We start from the raw sequence: 22,778 nt of genomic DNA, 5'->3' as shown, positions 1-22,778 counted from the left end.
GTTTGAAAACGACATAGTCTATACAAATAATAACCAAAAAAAGCTGAAAATTTGTGTCTTTTTTCTATTAAAGCTAGGTTTTTTTAAAAATTTAATGACTATATATTAAAAACAATAAAAAGTATTCAGTTTGAGATAATCATAATCCCGGAACAACAGATTTCAAGGGCAGCAGGCCAATTTAGAGAGAGTTGATCATGTTAGACTGATGTAAAATCTTAAATTTTTAATGAAAAGTATGTTTTTAAATAAAGCACTACATGCTGCACTTCTCCCAAGGGCCTCAGTGCTCAGTCACAGTTTGATGGCATTTGCCTCAGAATTTGGCTGCTGAGGTTCAGACCATCCTTAGCAAGGTTTCAAACCAAACTTAGCAAGGTTTCACCATTCAGTTTTTATGTCATCCTACTCAGTCCCTATGCTGATCCCAGACCTCAATCTGTCAATTTGAGCTTGTAATAAATTGTAATAACATCTCCAATGCCAATCCTGGGTTTACAGTGATAAACCATATCAGAATAACCAATAAAATCTGCTCTGTTAATAAGCTCTTCCATACACTGGCTATAAGCCATAAATAGCCTTCCCTGTAACAAAACCAGTGGAAGTTCTTTAGTTCCAGCTAATTCCATGGCAGGAGGGCAAAGGCAAAGCTGGATCATGATCCCCCAGGTTTGTTCCCCGAGCACAGCGGTACCGGGTGTGCTACTGGCACCACAGGACAGGACACCTGTGTTAACAAGAGGGTACGTGGGGCGACGCAGCAGAGAGAACTGAAACATACAGTAGGTTTAAAACGTACAAATACCCTCTTTACAGGCACTGGGTAAAAATGCCTGCTGATGGAAATTAACTAAGGGGGTTCTACTAACTCGTAGTGGCCTAATGGAGACTTTAAATGCTGAACACTGATCTGCTTACCCAAGTACCAGCATGACCAGACTCTGAGGAAATTCATGGTTTCTGTGCGTGTGTTCTCTCTCACTGGGAAGGAGGGGCTGCGGGCACCGGCTGTGCAGCCCCGGGCAGCTCTGCTCTGCCCGCCCGTGCCTTCCCTTGCTAAAGCCTGCAACCTGTGTTCCTGCTGCTTCCCTCTCCTACTAGCAGCCCAGCTTGAAGGTATCAATTGACTCTCCTCTCGGAGATGGGATTGCACGAATTTATGGCAGATACCTGAACGCTCAGCATCCCTTCGCCCCTCCCTTTCAGCCCTGCGCGCCCGGCGCGCATCTCCCACATGGAAAACACCGCTGGAAACACGGCTCTGCCCAGGCTGGGCACTCTCAAACACAGCTCAGACTGGGCGACACCCCTCAAGAGCCCCCAGGAGAAGGAGCCGCAGGAGCGCTCCCAGCCCCGTGCGGCGGTGCGGGAGCGGCGGTGCCGGGCGGGCTCTCCTTGATGCTCCGCCCCGGGCGCCGGCCCCGCGGGAAGCGGCAGCGGGCGCAGCCTCCGGCCGAGGGCTGGGAAGGAAGGAGGCTTCGGCCCCTTTCCCACCCGGAACCCGTCGGACCTCAGCTCCGTGGGTGGGGGTGCGTGCCCGGGCCCACCCCGCCATGGCACGGTGGGCGATGGCGGTGCTGGCGCTGCTCCCCTGCCTGCTGCGGCCGGGCAGTGCCGCCCTCCCGTTGCCCCCGGGCACCCGGCTGCGGGACGGGGGCGGCGGCGGCCGGGAGCAAGAGGGAGCGCCGGCGGCTCTGCGGGTAGGTACCCCTATGCTGCGGGGCTGCTGCGGGCTCTGCGGGCTGATGGAGGCCGGGAGGCGGGGGCAGGCGGAGCTCCCCTCCCGCAGTCCCGGACGCGCCCGCCCGGTGCCGCTCCCGTGACGCCCGGCCGGCCCCGCGGGTCACCGCGGCCGCCAGAGCGGCTGCCCAGCGACATCGGGCCGCCGGGAGGAGGCGGGGAGGCCTCTAGGTCATTATGCTGTTCTTTCGCTGCGTGAAGTGATGGGGTTAACTCGTATCTGAAGACGTTTTTGCATATCTCTCAACCACAAGGTCTGTTGTGCTGTCAGAGAAGGACATCAGATGAGTTTGACACAACTTGTTCTCAGCGTGCCTGTTTTGTCTGTATCATGTCAATCCTTTGCACTTAATAAATGCTTTTTTGGTATCTGTTGGAGTTGAAATTAGTATAATGGCTTTTCTATTGCTAGGGATACAGGATGAATTTGAGGTGAACAGTTCTTGTTATCTAATTTCATGTCTACTGTTACTAACCTTTTTCTGCTCTTACAGTTTTGTCCTTGCTGCTAACTTAATAATGCCCACATTTTTTTTTTTTTTTTATTCCTCCAGGAAAGCGCTAAAAGAATTAGATTATTGAATTCATTATCAAAAGATAATACAACTGCTGTCTATGGAATAAATCAGTTTTCTCACCTGTTTCCCGAAGAGTTCAAAGGTACATTTTCTGGTTTCTTCTAATGCCTTTTCTGTTATTTTTTTAATTCTTTCCCAGAACCTTGTATCTTTCACACTTTCAGATTCTTCCCGTGCTGATAGTCAGCTAATTTACAATGGCTGGTACCAAACTGTAAGTACTTTTGAAGGATCCTTTTGAAGAATCCTCTTCTGTTCTATAGTTTTGCAAGGTTGATTTGCCCACAGCTTGAACATGTTTTAGTATTCAGGCAGTTCTAGTTTTCCTTTCTACTCACTGCACTTTAAAGCTTTCTTCAGTTGTAACAGAAGAAAGGAAGATACACAAGGTTCTGCAGTAAGTTCATATTCCCTACCCCAGCACAAAATTGACTACAGTCCAAACAATGCTTAGAGGTCCATGGCTGCATAATGCCAGCTGGAGCTTTCTCAAGCAATATGACATACTTAAATTTCTTTTTCTAGAAAACTTGTGTGATACCTTCCCTTCTTGCTGTTCATGTCTGTTGTTACATTTTCTGTTCATCAGAGGATTTAACATCTTGCTTTAATTTTAAATAATTAAACAACATTTTTTTTAGTGAACACCCAGCAACTTGACGGTGTTTCAGAATCTTTACTTTATCTTTACTCTTATTTTCCCCTTGTACATGGCTAAAACAATGTATTTTTTAAGTAAGTAAAATGTTTTGGAAATTTTCAAGTAAAATTTGTTTTATGGAGTGTTTATGGTTATTGTTCAACTTCAGAAAATCTTCACACTGTCTACCCACATTCTCTACATAGAGTAGAACGTAGGGAAAATAACCTACATTCTATTCTTTCTGAAACTGTAAAAATACTTACATTCATTCTGGACCATAAAGATTGTTTTAAAATACATGAATTTTCTATGCATTTTAGAATAAGATACAATCGCATGTTTGTAATTGTAGATCAAAGTTACCTGTGAATTTTGGTAAAGTAGTTGTTCATGGGATTATTTTTTTTTTTTTTTTGTCCATAGATTTAAAGATGTTTGTGTTCTGTATTTAGCTATTTACTTGAGAAGCATACCTCACAAACTTCCCAGATACATAAAAGTGCCAACGGGGAAGGAAAAGCCTCTGCCAAAGAAGTTTGACTGGAGGGACAAGAAAGTCATTGCAGAAGTGAGAAATCAGCAGACAGTAAGTGCTGGTGTTTTCCCTTCCTGGTTCTCAGCAGGTAGGCTGTAGAGCACAGGGAAGGTTTTGCAGGGACCAGCTCTGTCTGAAGGTTCCTTGGAGCACTGGCACAAGAGAGGCCAGTCGAACGTACACAAAGTCATGTAGCATTTTATGCAAAGCTGTATTAGGCTTAAAAGAATGAGGTGTAGAAGTTATGTGTTCAGAAACTGTAATATATTTTTTGATCTAGTTAAGTGAATCTCCAAATATTTTGAACCATGTGTATTTTGTATTTTTCTGAAGGAACCAAGGTAAGTTCAGTACTTGATCTCATCCCACCTGGAGAGGTGTAGATCCTTTCCTCTTGTTTTCCTCCCATGACTGAATCCCCTTGCCTTGTCAACACCTAGATCCTTAGCAGTGAATTCCTCAGGGGATGCATTCATGATAGCAGAGTAACCAGACCCCACACAATTACAGTTTATTCCAAAGTGGTTATGGTCCCTGGTAAGAAACAAGCTGCTCAATCCCCAGTGTCTCCTTTCCATGCTTCACATAAGATCTTGTAAGGAATAAATTCTGCTGCCTATTTTAAATGTCACAGTTTAAAGAGCCTATAATTGCAGTATAAATTGCTATTGTCTAAGATTTTTTTCTATTATGTTTAATTTCCCTTTACCATTTCTTAAACTGTAATCTGTTTCTACAAAATTCTAGAAAAACCTACTAAGGTGGTTAAAAATTAATTTCATCATGAGGCCACTTTTTTTTTTTTTTTGGAAAATAGATATCTCACTGTAAAAGCATCCTCAGATCTATCATCAAGAACAAAAATTCATCAGGAAGGAGTCCTTAAAATAAGACACCCATAATGCATTTCTAGCATTCAGAGAGCAATATAGGGGGAAAACCCGTTCAGCATTTTAAATGGATAATAACATTTCTTTATTATTGCTTTAAAAACAGAGTTCAAGGATGATGTATTAAATGAAGAGCACTGGAAGATTCTTTTGCCTCTTTTTTCATATCAGGCTTCAAAAACAAAGCTGACTTTTGCTTTCTCTGCCATTTCTCTTTATCAGTGTGGAGGCTGCTGGGCTTTCAGCGTTGTCGGTGGCATAGAGTCTGCCTATGCAATTAAAAGAAACATCCTGGAAGAGCTCAGTGTGCAGCAAGTTATTGACTGCTCATACAATAACTACGGCTGCAATGGGGGATCCACTGTTAGCGCTTTGAGTTGGCTGAACCAGGTTTGAAACTCTTTGTAAAAATCCCAAAAGACTTCATCAGCTTCTCTAGTAGCATTCTTATTTATTGGAAAAAAGTGATAGGGAAGGTGAAATGTACAAGGGTTTTTTTAATCATATGTGTGTGTACATATATGCATACACATATGTGTTTGTGTATATGTATATTGCTTATTTATTTTGTTTGGAACCAAGAGAGAATTAGTTTAAGCAGAATTGAAATTTGATTGGAACTTTATGGTCCATATGTGTGCTTGTGAACATAACAAATCAGTCCACAGGGGCTGAAAATAAAGTTCCTGAATTCATTTGCAGGCATACAGTACCATTGTAGACAGAGCCACCTATGCATATGGCATTTTGTGGATTTAAAGCACCAGCATCTGGGGAAAAGGAAGGATCTTGATGTTTTCTGTTTTCAAATTTCAGTAGTTTCTGTTGCAAACACTGTAAAATTATGTACAAGTGTGTGTGGAAAACCTCAAAATAAAATGAACTGCATTTACCTTTGTTTCCCTTGCAGACCAAAACATTGAAAATGCATTCAAAGTTTCTACTTCAGTTGTTGCTAACACATTTCATTTTGTTAAAAATTCAAAATGTGTGTTAATAACATAGGTAAACAGAAACATTTTAATATCTTTGAAATAAAAATTACCCTCTCAGATTGAATTCCAAAAATATAAAAATAATTATTTTGTTTTTTGAATTTAAAAAACCCCAGAATTTAAGAAAGTTGTAATTCTACCCCTGAAGAGTAATATACCCATGGCTAATAACACTATAGATAAGTTTGAATATCAAGAACAACAGAGGATACTCATATTTATTCCTCTGAAGGAAAATTCCCTCTTGGCAGCAGAGGAACCAGAAATGAATTAGGCTGAAGAAGTCACTGTCATAAATATGCTGTACTCCAAAAGACATGAAAAGTATAAAAGGCTGATGCATACATCACATACTAGCATGAGAATTACATGCTAAGAACAGAATTGGACTTTACAGTATTTTATATAACTTTTTGAGATATTTGTGCTTCTTGAACTGTCCCAATGGTATAATTTTGAGTGTGGAAGTCATTTTAAGAGAATGAATTGTTCATGAATGAATTGAATGAATGTGTCCTGAAATTGACAGGATTGTTTATGATGATAGTTTAAACCAGAGATGCCTTTTAAATTTAGTTTCTTATTTAAAGATTTCTGAATCCCTTCTGAAGCTCAGTGAATAAGGAAACTAGAGATAGTAAATAGTTATTTCACAATGTGACATTCTTACTTCTAATCTTGCCCACTACACACTGAATGTTGAGTGGGTTATGTGGTCATTCTCCAAAAGTTTTGAGGTGCATAGTAGTAAAGTCAAATGCAGTAAATTCTTACTCATTTACTTTCTTGCAGACCAAAGTAAAACTCGTGAGAGATTCAGAATACACTTTCAAAGCTCAGACAGGACTGTGCCATTATTTTGAGCGCTCAGATTTTGGAGTTTCAATAACAGGATTTGCTGCGTATGACTTCAGGTAGCTGTTATTCATTCTTTTCTTTCACTGTACTTTTCCTTCTGTGTTCAGCAGTCGTGGAGTTAGGTGGCATGAGTGAACAGTACATTGACCAGGCAAAGGTTGTGAGGTTGATTGCATCAGTTTTGTAGCTGTGTGCTGGAGAAGGATTAATGCCTAGTACCTATGAGAGTTAAGGCTTGCCACAATGAATCCACTCAATACTGCCATCACTGAGCCTGTTCAAACAGGCTTGTGTCTTTAAATTAGGTCTTTTAAATTGACTATAGACTGGAACATAGAGTCAGTTACAGTTTTTAATATATGCACATTACACTGCTTTTGTCAGAAGCAGTAAATTCTACCAATAGTAACTGGAATTTATTGAAAAAAGAAGAAAGCATTCAACCACTTCAGTGTTCATGTATTTACATATCTACCTACATCCTCTCCAGCCCATGACTTTAGAAACAGTGTTGTCAACTGAACACTGTAAAAACTTCAGCTTTTTAGGTTTCTGTGTGAAGAAACTTCATTTCTAATTTTTATCAGTACAGTACAGCTACTGAATAAAGACAAGAAGTATTATTCTGACTAGGAATTGTGTTACTTCTAGACATAAGTAACCAAAATCAATCATATCTTTGCCAGTCTGTATTTGCCAAATTTAGTTAATGAAAATATTTTCAGTGATGAAAATTTCCTGCTCCAGATAAATAAAACTCTATAAGGGTGCTAATGATAAATGTCTGATAGTGGAAATGTCCTGTGTTTTGATGTTTGAGACACATACTTTAGTATATTATTATGTTAAGAGGTACTTCTGTGGGTTTAAAAAACAGTGGGAAATTCTAATACAGACTAATGGTTTGTTCAAAGCTGGTTTTGTTTGAGAAGAGTGATGTACAAAAAGTCTGTAGTGCTCTCCACTGCCCACTGGCTTGACCTAGAAACCTTCTGCTTTTTAATAGTGTGATGTGTTTGGATCGACACCTGTCCCATAGTTTGTGTGTCCTACATTTGCATCACTGTTTTGTAGTGTATGAAATACATAATTACTGATGTGTGATATGTAGAACTTGGAGGAAAGAGTTTAATTAGTTGATTTTTAAACTGTTCTTAACATGTAGATTACAATCACCCTAATCACTTCAGTGTGCTAACTTAAGTAACTTGGCATTTTTACTCACTTCTTTTGCAGTGGTCAAGAAGAGGAAATGATGAGGATGCTTGTCAGCTGGGGCCCTTTGGCAGTGACAGTCGATGCCGTTAGCTGGCAGGATTATCTTGGTGGAATCATACAATATCACTGCTCCAGTGGAAGAGCAAATCATGCTGTTCTTATCACTGGTTTTGACAGAACAGGTGCGTTTCCACCAGCTGAACTTCAGCACAGTAGGTTTCTTTTACTTGCAACTTGCCTTTTGTGGGATAAGTGCTTAAAATCCAGAACTCTTTTTTCTGTTGGAAGCTGTTGGGTTTGATGTCACATCAGTTCTGGAAGTTCTGTGAAGATCACATCATCTTCACATCAGCCAGAAGAAAAACTATTTTTGTCATTGCTTCTTCAGTTCTTTGGGACTTCATCCTTGTAAAGTCAAGACCATGGCTGTGTGTGTCTTTATGCTAGAAGAGCCCATATCCAGTCTTCTCATACCAGAATATTAGCTCTGTTATCTATGTGAACAGTAGGTTTCACTGGCCTGTCTCATCAATCCATCAGAAACTGTGGGACACTGAAATGCTAATTAGCTCTGTGGAGTGTTAGGAGGCTAGAGCTTCCCCAGTCTCATTTTGTCTCTTGTTCATGAAATGCCTCTTCCAGGTAGCATTCCTTACTGGATTGTACAGAACTCTTGGGGGCCAACATGGGGAATAGATGGCTACGTTCGTGTTAAGATGGGTGGCAATGTCTGTGGTAAGTCTGACAAAAAGTAAGTGTTAAAGGCCATGGGCTGGGATATGTTTCTCAGTGGCTACAACAAATTAATATCATCATACTATAATATAATATAATAAAGATATAATGGGATCCTCAGAGAGGCAGTACAAATCATTGCCATGCTTTAAAAGAGGTTAAATGAGTCGAGATGGAAAAATAAATGAAGTGGTTGCTAGTTCACCAAGGCATGTAGTTGAATGATTGAAAAGCACCATGTAAAGGCAAAGCTGTATCAGACAAAACAAACATCCAAGTACTGTTGTCCCTTACCATGCAGAGGTAATGGTACTGTAAAATATCCAGCTATGTGTGATGGTTGTAGGTGGGTGCCATCACTGTACTCCCTGTAGGTAAAACAGCTGCTGTCCTTGTCTGGTGGGTGCCATTATCTCTGGGCTCAGTTTAACAAACAAGCATGAAAAGCGAATCTACCTGGGAATTGTGTACCCTGCTCGTGGCTTTTCTTGTAGGACAGAGATATATCCTTTTAGTACTAGTTCAATATCCTGCCCTATTGTAGTTTGCATGAATTTTTTCTTTATGTTTGAGGGATTTCTGTAGCATTAAATACCCAGTTTCTGCTAGATATGGAGGTAAGGCAAGTCAAGCTCTGGTTTGTCATTAGATTGCTGAGCCAAATTGGTGAGATATTTCCACTAGATTGGAAGTGTGTATCTGTTGTAATTTTATGTGTTAGAGTAACCCATTGGCTTTCCCTTCCATGTGTGTTTCACAGCAGCTCTCAGTCATTGCAGGAGGTGTTAGATTACCTAAGTCTTCTGCACATAAAGAATAGACAATATTAATTTTGCCTGCACTTAGTAAAGATCAGAGCAATGTATCCAGTCGTAGCTTTCTGATGTTACTGAATCTTTGTTCTTACTGTTGATGTATAAACTGTTTGGAAAAAGAAATTTAGAAGTAGTGATAAAGCCAGTCAATTATAAGAGATGGCAGGGAGAACAGATATGTTGTTTTCAAAACCTGTTCTTCCAAAAAGCAGGATCTTTCACATTTTCTGTAGTGTACCACACAAGAGCTATCCACAAAGGACAGTAGTTGCTCCTTTTCCCACAGAGGAAAAGTCTTCTGATTTAGAGGTGTTCTGAGACCACCAGGATAATAAATTTTGAACATAAAAGCAGAGGAAGGAGGAGATTAGGTTTCAACTACACACAGTGCCAGGAAATGAAGAAATAAAAGGGTTGCAGATGATTCCCTGGATTCCTATTGTCATGGCGTGGAGGGGAGAGGGGATTATATGAATATGAATTCTGGGATGTCTCCAGGATTTATTAAAACCAAATTTTGCATAATTTCTAGGTATAGCAGATACAGTTTCAGCGGTATTTGTTTGACATTCCTCTGGGCCTCTACAAATGGTCAAAGACCACAAGTATCATGAGGACAGACACTGTATATGAAGATGTAATTCGCAACACCATTTTCAAATATAAGAAATGGCTATAAGGGCAATTCCTGCAACTCCTGGCTGAAGTTTTTAAAAATGTTTTTATTTGCAATTCTTGTTGAATGCCAAATTTCTCATGGAGAAAGAAGACTCATCTGCAGAGTGCACAAATAGAAGCTATAAAGATGGACTGAAGTCTCAAATGTAAGCTTTATCCAGGTGTTGAATACTAGTCCATAGAAAAATCTTAAAAGGAAAGAAATTATAACAAATAAGAAGGAATTTGAATCAAAAAAAATCAATAGTATAACAGTATATTTGAAATCATTTGACTATAAGAAGAATCATGAGTAACAGTTTAGAAAGTCAGCAATTACAGAACATATCCAATAGAGTGAGTGCCAAATTTCTCTCATTAATTGAATTCAGAGGTGGGACTCTAATAAAAAGGTGTTCCAGCTTTGCTGAGCTGTGAAACTGCAGCTGTGGGCAAATATAACTAGAACTCACAATGAAACATGTAATGCTAAAATTCTCTGAATTTTTCACCTCAAATGCTTTATCTGTATCTTTTAAGAAGGCCTTCTATGAAAAGTATTGAAGCAATTCTGTAATTTTTGCACAATTACTGTACCATGTTTTTAGATTAGTTTTTTTATAACTTTTATGACAAATGCAATGAGTATTTATAATTGTCTATTGTTAAGCGTTGCTGTTTTATTCCTTCTAATTGTTAATATTTTAAATGAACGGAAGACCAAGTGTGATGTTTCTCTAGTTCAGGTTTTGTTACTTACTGAATTTACTTGGCTGAAAACTTCAGTTTTAAAAAATGTGAAGTCTTCTGTACTCTTGAGTGTTGTGTAGTCTGGCCTTCCCTGAGTGGCTTACAAACAACAGATAGCACACTTCCATAACTGGAAAACAAGGTCCCTAATGGGCACAGATAAGAATGATGTAGTTATAGCAATATGAAACACAGACATGCCTCCAGCGCTTTTGAGGTGCTACTTCCAGGTATAAGTACCTGAAGTGCTGTGGTAGAGGGAACTTACCAGAAATTCCAGCCTACAGGGTTTGTGTCTTTGCAAAAGAAGCACTTAAAAAGACAAAAGTCCATTTAATGAGATGACACTGCTTTATCAGTATTCTATAGCCAAAGTTGCCTTTTATTGTATCCCAATATTAATAAAAATCACTTTAAATGCCTGTCATACTCTTGTTTGAGCTTCATAGTTTGCTTTAGAAGAAGACTTAACAAAAGATGAACATTAATACTGCTTTATTTGAAATGCAAAGTAAGTACTTATATCGGCTATTTTTAACAGTATTTCTACATAAGGGATTTACATTCACATGTAAAGAGATATAATACATCAAGAAACATGTTGCTAAGTTCAGGATGGTTTTGTTTCTGTAGATTCAGGACTTAATTTTTGAATCTAGCTTTTGAAACTTTTCACCCAAAATTCCTTTCGAAATTGCACTCGAACTCCAAAACCAATATTCTTCTTAAGGTGATGAGATTGATTATATCCTTAACTATGGATAGTCTCAGTTCAGTCAGAGAGAAAAGGAGAGAGATTCTACCAGGCTAAGCCTGGGAAAGAGTTGGAAAGGAATGTAAATAATTCTTTATCTCTCTTGTTGTTCAATTTGTTTATAGATATGTTCTGCCACTGTGCGTCATTCACAGCGCACCAAGGGTATGAAATGTTTTTACTTTAAGACCAATGGAATTGGTCTGTACGATGTTCTCTATAAAAAGAGCGATGTATTTGAAATAAATCAGTTCAGTTCTCTTCTTACCTTCTGACTTAGAGCCTTCTTTATTCCTGTCCTGCCTCAATGGTGACACTTAACTAGTCATAAATTAGTAGCAGCCATTAGGCAAACAAGCAAATATAAAAATATGTACAAATAAGTCATGATCACAATAACTGCATGTAATTTTCTCCCTTTCTCTAGGTGTAGGCTTTAAGAAGCCAGCCAAGAGTTAAATTGGGTTGAATTGGAGTATCATTCTAGTCTTAACATAGGCTAACTCAATACAGATTTATTTTTTCTACAAACAATTAATTTCTTCCACAGACCAGTTGTACTATTCACAAACCTGTCATACATAAATACGTATTTACACACCCACACTCTTTATGGGAATGGCTGGGAGCACCACTGAAGGTGAAAGTCAGGAAGTTCTTTACAGCAACAGCCTAGAAAGGCAGGCTAGTCAGAGTCATCACTGCTGAAGTAGGAGCTGTCACAGTATTCTGCTGTGTAAAGGAATTTATGAATGCTTGGGTTCATCTTTGGTATCCAGTGTCTTGGCACTAGAAATGTTGAAAGATTGAACAAATCCACGAACACCTTGTATCTGTCACTGAAAAAGACAATTGGAACAATAATTCCATCAGCACAGAAGGCCATAATTTCTAAATCCTCAATAATCATTCCCTCTCATGCAAATAATGTGAATTCCTTGCAATAACCCTCCTGAATATTGCAGAGCAAGAATCCAGTCCTGACTTCCCAGGGCATAGCATATTAGGCTTAATAGGGATCTAGAGTAACTTCTTTCTTCTGAAAATGCAGAGTCCATAGGATGTGATCTCTAGTAGAATTTATCTAGGAACAATAATGTTAACTTGACATTAAGGTGGAGTGGGAGAGCTTTCTAACAAAGGCAGTCCTTGACATCAGTCTTAAAATCTGCTTTCTACTCTGCACTCTGTTCCACTGGTTATGATAGTAGCTCACAGCACTACATGGTGGTTCATGGCTCTTTGAGAGCAAACCTCAAAGATCCTCTTTTAAGGATGTTGTGCAATTAGAGGTCATGCTAGGGAATAAAGAAACTCTGTCACACAGTAGCTGGGGCTCACTTCCAGCCTGTGTCACCTCATTAACTTGGGATAGCTGGCATACCAGCTGAACAATGCAGGTTTAATATTATTGCTATCACTGTAACACCTGGGCCCCTCAACTGAGAATTACAGATGGCACTTTGCATGAGTGATCAAAAGTGACCTTTTTGCCCTAGAAGGCTTAGAATTTATATGTCACTGATAAATAAATGTACAGCAACCAACGGGAGATACGCTAGAGTCCCAGAAGAGTCAGCAGCCCTTTGGCCTCCAGTGAGCCATCTGAAATATGTGTCCCAGCATTAAAGTATTTATGAACTGCATTGTTGCAGGTAACAGGGGAACCACATTATTTCTACCTCACTGTGGAGCGCAAGTAGTGGTAGCCTGATGAGCCTCCAGTGCCAGCCTTGCCACCAATCATTCTGTGCACCAAACAGACATGGTTATCTAAATGATACAATAGGAGAAAATAGCACATGTTCAGTATTTAAATAGAACTAAAGAGTCACACTTATTAAAGGTCATTCAGAGATCTTTACAGGGATACAGAACTATTAGGTCTTCAGCAATGCAGGAGTTCATTCTGCCATTCTTCAGTCAATTAATATAAAATTATTGTTAATTCAGAATGAACACACTAATTATTACACATTACTGTGCTCTGTTAATACAGAATTATACATTGACTTATGTATGTCTAGATAGGGTAGGAGGCAGAAGGAATGTTTGCATATAAAGACATGTCATTATGACCTTTTGGGATACGCTGAAAAATAGATACTCGTCCCTTAAATAAGGTAGTACACTCAAAGCAGGTCAGAGAAGTGGTAGCTATACCCATGTACCTAATGATCACAGAAGCAGCTCTATATCTTTCCTGTTGGCTGAAGTACAAACAAAAAAAGTCATTCCTAAAGCATGAACTCCAAAGCTCAATTCTAAGACTGGGTGTAACTCAGAGACAGAACCTGAACCATTTATTTGCATCTAGAAGAGGGAGTGTCACAGTCAAAAAAATCAAACTTACATCTCCATTTAGTCATGAGCACATCAAGATCCATAAGGGAGGTAAGAAGCTGAAAGGGAACCTGGAAACGAGGCTCCTCCCTTGGAAAAAGAAAGAGGAGACAGTGAGACCTCTCGGCATAAGCTGTATTTTTCTAAGTTGCATTTCACCAGTGTTTAGTGACTTAAAGCATGCTTTTCCTAAATTGGTACTGGAATATCACTAGATATTTTAACAAATGCTTCTGCTGTGTAAGTCTTGACCTGCCCCTTTATTTTTTGGAAAAGGACTCCAGATCTTTCTAGTACAGGTAGAACAAGGCATTTAGTAGTTACAATCTGAGAAGCAGCATCTGGTCAAGCGAGGACCAGCTGCCCAGAGGGGATGTGCAACCTCCATCCTTGAAGATACCCAGAACCCAGCAGGACATGGCACTGAGCAGCCTGGTCTGACCTTTGAGTTGTATCTGACTAATCAGGGTTCCTGTGGAGGGCTGAAATTGATTGCTTCCCACATCCCATTCCAGCCTAGCTGAACCTGTGCTGCTGTTCTTAACCTTCACCTCTCCTCCTGCCAGCCACCACCAAAGACACACCTTACAACATTACCTGTAGAAGTAGATCATCAAGGCCCCCTTCAGTGCTTTGTAGGACAGTCGTCTCTCTCCTGCAAAATACAAGTGTCCTCAGTTTGTTGCTCATTCTTCTGCAACTTTAATGCTATAACAAACATTTATAAATAACATGTATAAAACATACAAAATGCATATTGACGTATGGTAATAAAATCTACCTTTACTGAGCAGATGTTCATGGCGTTTTTCATCAAATAATGAAAGTAATATATCTTTTTGTTTTTGGAATTCAGACAGTAAGTCATCTTTTTCTTCTGATTCTGCTTTGGCCTTTGGTATTTAAAACAAAGACAAGCTTTAGAATTCAACAGGAAAAATTAAGCACTTGAATGACTCATTTTGCAACTTTTATTTAAATAAATACTCTGAAGATTGAATCTTAGATGTAAGAACTCTATTTTCAAATAAGATACATGAGTCACTGTCCTTTGAAAAGTACAATTAAATAGATTCCAACACAACTCAGATAAATGAGTATCCAAACAAACTGGCAATTTATCGCATTTCTTGGTCTAGAGGCCTTAAAAAAGTTAATCATAATTTGTTTGAAGTCTGATTTATTTGTTTTCAAGGCCAAAAAATTACATCCTTGCAGAGCTGTGGGCAAGAAAATTGTAAATAAAAAGTTTAGATAAGTTAGAAAGTCATAAACAGATATTCTCAATAAGTTGATAAATTCTTACTGCTTTTTTTTCATTAAGAATGAAAATATTAAAAAATGCTATTCAAAGCTGCAAGTCTTAAAATAGGGATTTTTTGGTGCTTATTTTCCAGTGCAATTCAAATTATCACATAGCAGCAAATTGCTGTATACTGTTAAACAGAAACAGCTTGTTAATAGTGGCATTCCATAGCCACAGCTCAGGGGCCCAAACTTCATATTTAGTCTAGATTATAGATGCAAGTACTAACTAATGGTGAAGTTGTAATTTCAGTAAAATCAACTTCAGTCCTTCCATTGATACTAATCCACCCCTTTTGCAATCCAAATCATCCATGTATCTCTTTAAATTGTCTTAGATGTCAAATTTTAAAAATATTCCTATTTCCTGAAAAATTTGCAATTTTTTCTGCTTCTTGCAGACAAAGACTGATGAAGATTAAGTGAAGTGAGTGAGAAACTTTGAGTAGGCCAAAAGTTAAATTTATGTCAGAATATAATTTTGCCAGATGTCTTTGCTTATAGGTAGTTCAAGAGTAAACTATATACCTGTATCAAAGCAAATTCCTCTTCTAGGCCTTTTAAAACATTCTCTTCAAATTGTCCCCAGAAATCAAATTCTTCTGAATCAAGTCCCGGAGTTCTTTCCAGCCATGCCTTTAGTAATAATAGCAGTAGTAGTAGTAGTAGTAATAATAATACATTCAAACAATAACAATGCAACTGCATTATCCTATAATTGCAAGTTATAGCAACAGAAATTCTACTACTACAATTCTGGGTTAGTATCCTGTAGAAGTCCTTATTGCTAAATTCAGCATGTCTATGTGGATGATTTACACCTGCATAATGGTGCCATACCAGCTCCCCCAGGTTTCAAATTGCATGGCCAGTGTTGGAAGACAGAAGCTTTCTTGTTCTAAGGATATCTTTGAAACAAACTACAGGAAAACAAATCTTATTCTAAATATATAGGATAAGAGTAATGATAAATCTCAGAAGGAAGACAGAGCTATCTGTAGTTTTTAACTTCTCTAATATCCATCACTAACAGTGGGACTATTTTTAAAGTATTCCTCCCAAAAGGGCTTATAGTCATGAAAAACAATGCAAATGAAACTGTGCATTTACATTCTTAGCTTACACTTCCACAATTCAATTTACCAGTTTAGCAGCCAGAATTTTCAGATGAAAGGGAGATGCTGTGAAAAGTCAGTTGGTTTACTAACAACTAACTCTCTTTCATGCCAAATTTGTCAAGAATCCAAAACACAATTGACAGAGAATTTGCCAACATGCTTGTTTCTCTTAAGGTAGGAGAATATGTCACTGACACTAATGAAGGACATTCTTGGGAGATGGGGAAAATGAAGCAAGGTTCAAGACAGACATTGTTACCTCCACAAGTTGCAGTAGTGTTGGTTCTTGCTCTGATTGAAGCAGTAGTTCATGATCCTTTCCCTTGAAGTTATCACGGTAATGCCTTCTGTTATAGGGGACTCTCAGGCTTTGGGGAACACCAATCTTGTTCTCTAGCAAGCGAAACTGCAGGCTCTGAAAACCTGAGGCTGGGCTTAAGTAGTATCTTTGAGAACAGAAGGAAAGAAGATACAAAAATGCAGGATGTTATCTTACAATGGTGGATTTCTCTTGTTCTCTAAAAGCCCCCCATATTTCACATCTGAAGAATATCAAATAACTATCTGAGGACTTTTTTATATGACTGCACTTAGGAAAAGGAAAAAAAACCAAGCCATTTTAATGCAACTACAGTGTACATATAATCTCATTTTCTAGTTCTGTATTGTTTGTGTATACACAGGTAGTACAAACGTAAACATGTGAATTTGTGCTTTAAAAGAGCAGCTTTGTGCATGTGATGTACAGATTATATTAGTGAATATAATTTCCTTTCCAAATAGACTAAGCAGCTGCACCCCAAAAAGCTGTTACAAAGATTTTCACAGCAATAACATGCCAATAACATGCCATTTTAAATAGTTTTGATACACAGCATAATTCCTACACAGCATAATTCCTATGTATTATTATATATAATAGTCTATACATGCTATATATATATATATATATATGCAATATTGTATATTGACTTATTCTATAGAGTAGAATAATGCTCAGAAAATTTCCAGTGGGTTGTTTTTTGAGGGATTCATTAACGGGAATCTTAAGAGTTAAATCATCTGACCATGCTGAAAAACAATTACTAATAAAAGCAACCTGTAATCCCACATAGATAATTGTAATGCATTTTGAATTGCGAGTACAAGATTTGACAGAGAAACATCATTGATTTAATCTTATGTTTACTTATCAAATGAGTATGTGGTTGAAAAGTTGAAGCAAGTATGGATCAAAACGGATGATTAGCCCATGGATTTCCCCTGCTGTAGGGTAATGCTAGATTCAAACAAGTGAAGAAAAATCATAGTTTCCTGCTCTTTTCAATAGGGAGCATTAAAAGATAGAACGGAAAGGGTACCAAAACACAGAAGTGGATGGGATGCTGGATGGCACTGAGGTCACAAGGCAGACCCAAGGCAACACCATGCAAACCAAGACAGCTGAAAATACCTGTTTGATAATCTAGAGAGAGTGCATGTCTCTCCCCCAAGATTATCTACGATTTATCAATCTGCAGTGTCAAGTTTCAACTAAATTGCTAGCAGAACTGCAAGCCATTTCTGTCGTTTCTGCTGTTTTAACTTTTGACCCTGAAATCAGTCAGCAGTACCCTACACAAAAGCGTCAACAATTCACTTGCACTTCCTTGCAGAACACACTGAACTTACAGTCAGGGTCAATTTCATAATTGACCCTTGCACTTTAATGTCATGTTTGCCTCTCCAAGGTGAGCTCTCAGCTTGCTGATGGACACCAGCACACATGCAAAATTCACAATCACTTATAAGGATGAAAATTACCAGCTTGTGGATTGCTGTGGAGGAATAAGTCTTTACCTGAAATCAAAGAAGTCCAGTGCAGTCATAGTTTCCAAAACTGAGAACTGTTCCACAAGCAATTTCAGAATCAGTGAAATTCTGTTCATTCGAGTAATAACCTTCAGCATGTTCCTCTCATCTCTTACCTGTAGAAAAAAAAAAATAAATAGCATAACCAGAATGGTGTTTTCTCTAGATCCTACCTAGTTATTTCATGTCTTTTCACTGTTGTACATCACTATAGTTTCCAAGTCCGTTCCATGTGAAATCCATAGAGGCAGAATCTCATATGGAATAGAGCACTCTGGTTTTAACTTAAAACTGAAACTCTAATTTTCAAAGACTGAAATCTGTTTTTTTCTGACTGATGTTACATTACAGGTAGGCCTATAATACAGTTTTTTTTTTTCTTTTCTATGTTTTTGACTAAAATAGAAGTCAAATTAAATTCTAAAAATAATTTATAATGTCCAATAATTACAATATTATTGTAACTTAATATGTCTATGAAAATTATATCATTTCTGTTATAATTACTTATAGAATAAGTTCTATTCTTATTCCATTCTACAAGCCATAAGGCAGGTAAGGAAATTACTTAAAAGTTGAGAAGTGAAATAATCTGACAGCTACATCAGGAGAGCACATCTAAAACACGTTCATCAGAAATGTGCATTAGCAAGCAGAGAAGAAGAGAAAAGACTCCATCTGGTGGGAAATAGAAAATATTAAATGGAAAACATAGAAATTCTCTTTTTTTGCTAAATTAAACACTCTGCCTGCAGAGGAGTCTGCTAAAATTCCTTTCAGTTTCAATGGGATTAAAGTTCTCTCTAAAATCTGGGCATGCAACCAGGAAATATCAAACTACAAAAAATGGCAGCTGATATTAATTTCCCTAATTGCTTAGTTGTGTATTTGACCTTAACACTGACATTTCAAATTCTGATTACAAGCAAGGCTTCATTAAAAAAAAAAAAATTACTCTTCTTAAGACCTGATTATGGTCAGTAATAATTTGATAAAATATTAAACTAAAAGCCAGTGAAATTAGGAATATAGTAGATAACAGAGATCATTTTATTGGATCTTATGAAAAGAAGATTCCTTCTTTCAATCTGTTCTAATTTCAAATTTGCTTCATAGACACATGCTAGTGGTGTACTCAAGGTATTTCTCAAACTGCATGCAGTCAGATTTTTCTGTGGATGTAGTATCATTTCAGGAGTTTTCCATTCTTACCTACTGTTATAACATGTGTTTAGCTTTGGAAAAATGTGAAGATATGCTTATATTTGTAATTTTCAGAAATTCTTGCACAGTATTATACTGCTTTGGATTCTTGCTTCTCTGTTGGATTTAATATTAAACAATCACAAAAATGAGTTCTCCTCACAGCAGATATTGGATGGAAAGAGATAGTATGTAGTTTTCAGAAACTGAACAAAGGAGAAATTACTTTTTAACATAAAAATATCTGTGAGCCTTCTGCTTTTCAGTTTTGTCTCTGAACCTGCTTTCTCTGCAGTAGATATTTCCAACTTAATTTTCTGCAGTTACTCAGCACTAGCAAGAGAGTATGAGAGCATTTTGGCCAATGAAATTGGCCTTGGAAAGCGACCTACTAAGGCATCTACTAAGGTGATCTAAAATGCATACTTCAGGAGGAAATAAGGTTTTGCTGATCAAAAATATATATTATCAGGATAGAAGAGCCACTTGGCCAAATTTTATTTGGTCTTTTGATGCTGTTTCTAAAAAGAACACGTTTTGCTTTAGTAAACCCAAGTATATCAGACTGAGAGGCAGGAAGCAAGAGAAAATCAGGGCTGAATTTTCCCAAAATTAGTATCTGTTTTTAACTTACATGACCATTTTGAAAGATCACTCGCACAGAGTCCATTTCCCACAAAATCTGCTTAAACCAAAGTTCATATGCTACAACAAGAAAGACACTGTTAGCATCAACTTCAAGACTACTTCGTTCTTCTTAGCACTGAGAAAAATTCTTACATGTTGATTTGAAATTAACAGCCTACATTGACACTGCCAGTGTGCAAAAAGATGCTGACACATACACTTGTTACCTATAATACCTATAGTATTAGGCAAAATAATCTAGAGTCAAGAATACTGACAGAATTTTTAAAAATATGTTTTACACATAAGATGTTTGATCTGCAGATTGTTCATTACAAAAGGAGGAAAGAGAAAATCCAGATCTGATACTTCAATAAAATCTAATTCTACACCTGCTAACAAATTATGTGTTTTCTGTCAATAACAGAAAATACCATCAGGCCAGGGTCTGAAAAACAGGAAGAAATGGGCATTAGGGAGTGCCTAACTGGTGTGATGATTTCTAGACAGAGCCTAGATGGCTAAAACTGAAGTTTCAGAGAAGGCACAAGGCAACACACAAAATTTGCCTACTATAACCTGCATAGCAACCTGTTGCTTGGACAACACCAAGGTTTTCACCACCTTAATTTCTCTAAGAATAGAACCATCCATATCTTGGGTTACCAAATCCAAAGTACTTACAGCTTTACAAGCACAGAGTTGATGACTGCCTTACAATTTATATATGAATATATGCATATATAAAAACAGATAAAAGACAGAGATATTGCTGTGCTAGTGTCTAAAATGAAACCAAATCGTGTATTGCATGTGTCAGCACCAAATAATTCCCTGTGGCAAAAATTGTGGTCAACCACCACTGCACTCCTCCACTTACCTTGATGTGTCACAATGAAAAGATGCTCATCATGGATTTTTTTCCCTTTCTTCTCACTCTCAAGTTCTTGAGCATTCAATATTTTGTTCAGCTTAAAAATAAAGGTAAGAACTATTCTGTAAAGCTCTCAATTCTACTATTAGTAATGGCAGTTTTACTGCGTACAGCTAATTTTTAAGAATAATATTTTTTAAAAATACACATACAGACCTCGCACTCTAGGTGACATTAGAAGTTTGACTTAATTGTCTCAGGTATGACTTTTACTTTTCAATTAGAAAAAAATCTTGCCTGAAATGGATGAGGTACCTCAAGTAATAAAGTTTTGAAAATAATTTTAGGGGTAATTTTAATTATATAAATATATAAATATATATATATATATTTATAGTTTTAAAAAAATAGATAAAACAAAATATCCAGCATGTTTTCCAGATTTTAGATATATACTGTTGTGTCCCATGAAAACAGAGTTCCTATAGTAATATTCTGAGTAATCATACAGCAACATCAGCATAAGAGCTCTGAGTTGAGGCAATAATAATAATTTCAGTTCTGATATTACTCAGTTTTTTTCATAGTCAAATTTACAATCTGCAGAAAAAACTAGCTGTTTGCAAATAATCTTTGCAAGATTCTAAAGAGTATGTCAACAAATCAAAGTTGACGTACTCTTACTTTAGTTCAAAAGCACAGAGTAATTCCCCTCACTTCATGCTGTCTGGGAAAAAAAAAACAAAACAAAAAAATAGCTTCTGGATTCTTTTATTACCTATGGTATTTTATTTTACTTATTTCTTAATTACTTCTAGCTTTTACAGTTTTTGTTTGGGTTTTTTTTTTCATGTTCCCCCCTAGTTATCGTCCTACACCCTAGATTTCTGAAACAGATTTTTCCAGACAAGTGTTCTGGACTTTCAAGGACGTCGCACAGAGCCTGCTGACATGCAGAAATTGCTGAGTGATTACTGTCAGACCAAAGCAAGCTTTTAGTGGTATGTCACTTTACAGTTTAGGCTTACCAATATGGATAATTCCCAACCAACCCTCACAAAATATCCCTATTCCTTGCAGATTGAGAAGTCTTCCCACAGTCCACCTTGAGGTCACAGCTGAGACGGGCACCTGTGCCTGTAACACCTGGAGACCTGTCTCAGTAAGTGACTGACTGCTGGGAGAAGTGTCAGTCACAGGTGCTGCCTCAAGTCATAAGAGGCAGGACAGCAAACGTGACAGCAAACCAGGACAGCAAACATGAAATCCTTAAACTTACTTGTAGGTATTCTCCATAGATAAGCCCACCTTTGCTGGCTTTATTTATTCCTTCTTGAGATTTGTCATCATTTTCATCTTCCAAAGATAGCTTGTTAAAATTAAATCTAAGAAGAAAATGAAGTAAATATATAAACTGTTTAATTAAACAATTATGAATATACCTGCATTTTACTAACAGATGCATCTACAATTCAAACAATGCTTTATTTTGATAAACAGAACAAGTAAAGCAGGCTTTTGATAAAAACTGAAATTCCTCTTGTCACAGTAACAGCTGGTAACATCACATAAAATAAAAAGTGCTCAGACAAGTCCTTGTATAATCTGTACTCAGTTAGCAATAGCTAAATGATAGTTACAGCTGTCTATTTGTTGATAATAAGTAATTCCTCTCTGAGCTTTCATATTTTGCACTAACACCTTATCATTTGAATTGAATTTATAAAGCAAAAACAGAGAGAAGAAGGACTCACAGGTAATTCTTCCCCGCGAAGGGGCACTGGCTCATGATTTCAGGATGCAAACTCGCTGAGCTGCAGATCGGGGAAAATACCCTGTTAGTGTTCCCAAACCTGCTGCAGCTCCCTTATATGTAGCCTTATCTCACTGCCAAGGCCAACCCCCAAATTCCTCTCCTTAGCCCTCAGCCCATCCCCACAATTCAATAATGACAGAAACTATCACAGCACAAAGGTCAGGAAGTTCATGTGTTGTTGGCTCTCCAGGACTGTGTTTTCCTCTGCCAGTTAAAAAATGAATCGATGACATGCTTGTTTTGTCCTATGGCATAAGCTTTTTTTGGTTTATACTGCAAGGCTTCCACCAGTTGCTTCTTTGGATGCAGGTGTAAGGTGTAGTGTGTAAGTCAAATGAGAGGTCTGTGTGTGATAAAAAGACAATATTTAATAAATGCAGTAATTGTTAAAGTAGGTTTTTAACCTGCAGCCTTTTGTATCAGGATACTATTAAGTTTAAAAAATCAGACACATGGAAAGAGATAAAGGG

The 22,778-nt window shown here is 37.7% G+C and overlaps 2 protein-coding genes across 2 annotated transcripts; one reads left to right on the top strand and one right to left on the bottom strand.

Moving 5' to 3' along the window:
• The first annotated feature begins 1,447 nt into the window (after positions 1-1,447).
• On the top strand, positions 1,448-10,844 carry CTSO (cathepsin O). Its single transcript, XM_053975998.1, has 8 exons — positions 1,448-1,703; positions 2,298-2,403; positions 3,417-3,550; positions 4,612-4,779; positions 6,177-6,298; positions 7,479-7,642; positions 8,103-8,195; positions 9,543-10,844. Exons 1-8 carry the CDS (start codon positions 1,557-1,559, stop codon positions 9,575-9,577), a joined length of 969 nt encoding a protein of 322 aa, XP_053831973.1. The 5' UTR covers positions 1,448-1,556; the 3' UTR covers positions 9,578-10,844.
• Positions 10,845-11,671: 827 nt separating this feature from the next.
• TDO2 (tryptophan 2,3-dioxygenase) lies at positions 11,672-22,326 on the bottom strand. Its single transcript, XM_053975997.1, has 12 exons — positions 22,247-22,326; positions 21,772-21,877; positions 20,499-20,589; positions 19,626-19,696; positions 17,777-17,904; positions 16,197-16,383; positions 15,348-15,455; positions 14,296-14,407; positions 14,112-14,169; positions 13,525-13,604; positions 12,854-12,944; positions 11,672-12,010 (listed from the first exon to the last, which is right to left on the bottom strand). The coding sequence occupies exons 1-12, from the start codon at positions 22,279-22,281 to the stop codon at positions 11,857-11,859; spliced, it is 1,221 nt and encodes a 406-aa protein (XP_053831972.1). The 5' UTR covers positions 22,282-22,326; the 3' UTR covers positions 11,672-11,856.
• Between the last annotated feature and the right edge of the window lie 452 nt (positions 22,327-22,778).

The sequence above is a fragment of the Vidua macroura genome, chromosome 4 (genome assembly GCF_024509145.1).
Source record: "Vidua macroura isolate BioBank_ID:100142 chromosome 4, ASM2450914v1, whole genome shotgun sequence".
NCBI lineage: Eukaryota > Metazoa > Chordata > Aves > Passeriformes > Viduidae > Vidua > Vidua macroura.
Note: the sequence above shows the minus strand (reverse complement) of the source record. Positions and strands in the feature narration are given on the sequence as shown.

What these genes read in the sequence shown, in the direction of transcription:
- CTSO (XM_053975998.1), top strand. Translation starts at nt 1,557, where the DNA reads ATGGCACGGTGGGCGATGGCGGTGCTGGCGCTGCTCCCCTGCCTGCTG. An exon ending in GTTTCCCGAAGAGTTCAAAG is followed by an intron (nt 2,404 to 3,416) that starts GTACATTTTCTG and finishes TTCTGTATTTAG; the next exon opens with CTATTTACTTGAGAAGCATA. An exon ending in CACTGGTTTTGACAGAACAG is followed by an intron (nt 7,643 to 8,102) that starts GTGCGTTTCCAC and finishes TGCCTCTTCCAG; the next exon opens with GTAGCATTCCTTACTGGATT.
- TDO2 (XM_053975997.1), bottom strand. Translation starts at nt 22,281, where the DNA reads ATGAGCCAGTGCCCCTTCGCGGGGAAGAATTACCT. An exon ending in AGGAATTTGCTTTGATACAG is followed by an intron (nt 14,408 to 15,347) that starts GTATATAGTTTA and finishes TAAATACCAAAG; the next exon opens with GCCAAAGCAGAATCAGAAGA. An exon ending in TACTTGCGCTCCACAGTGAG is followed by an intron (nt 12,011 to 12,853) that starts GTAGAAATAATG and finishes TGTCTTTTTCAG; the next exon opens with TGACAGATACAAGGTGTTCG.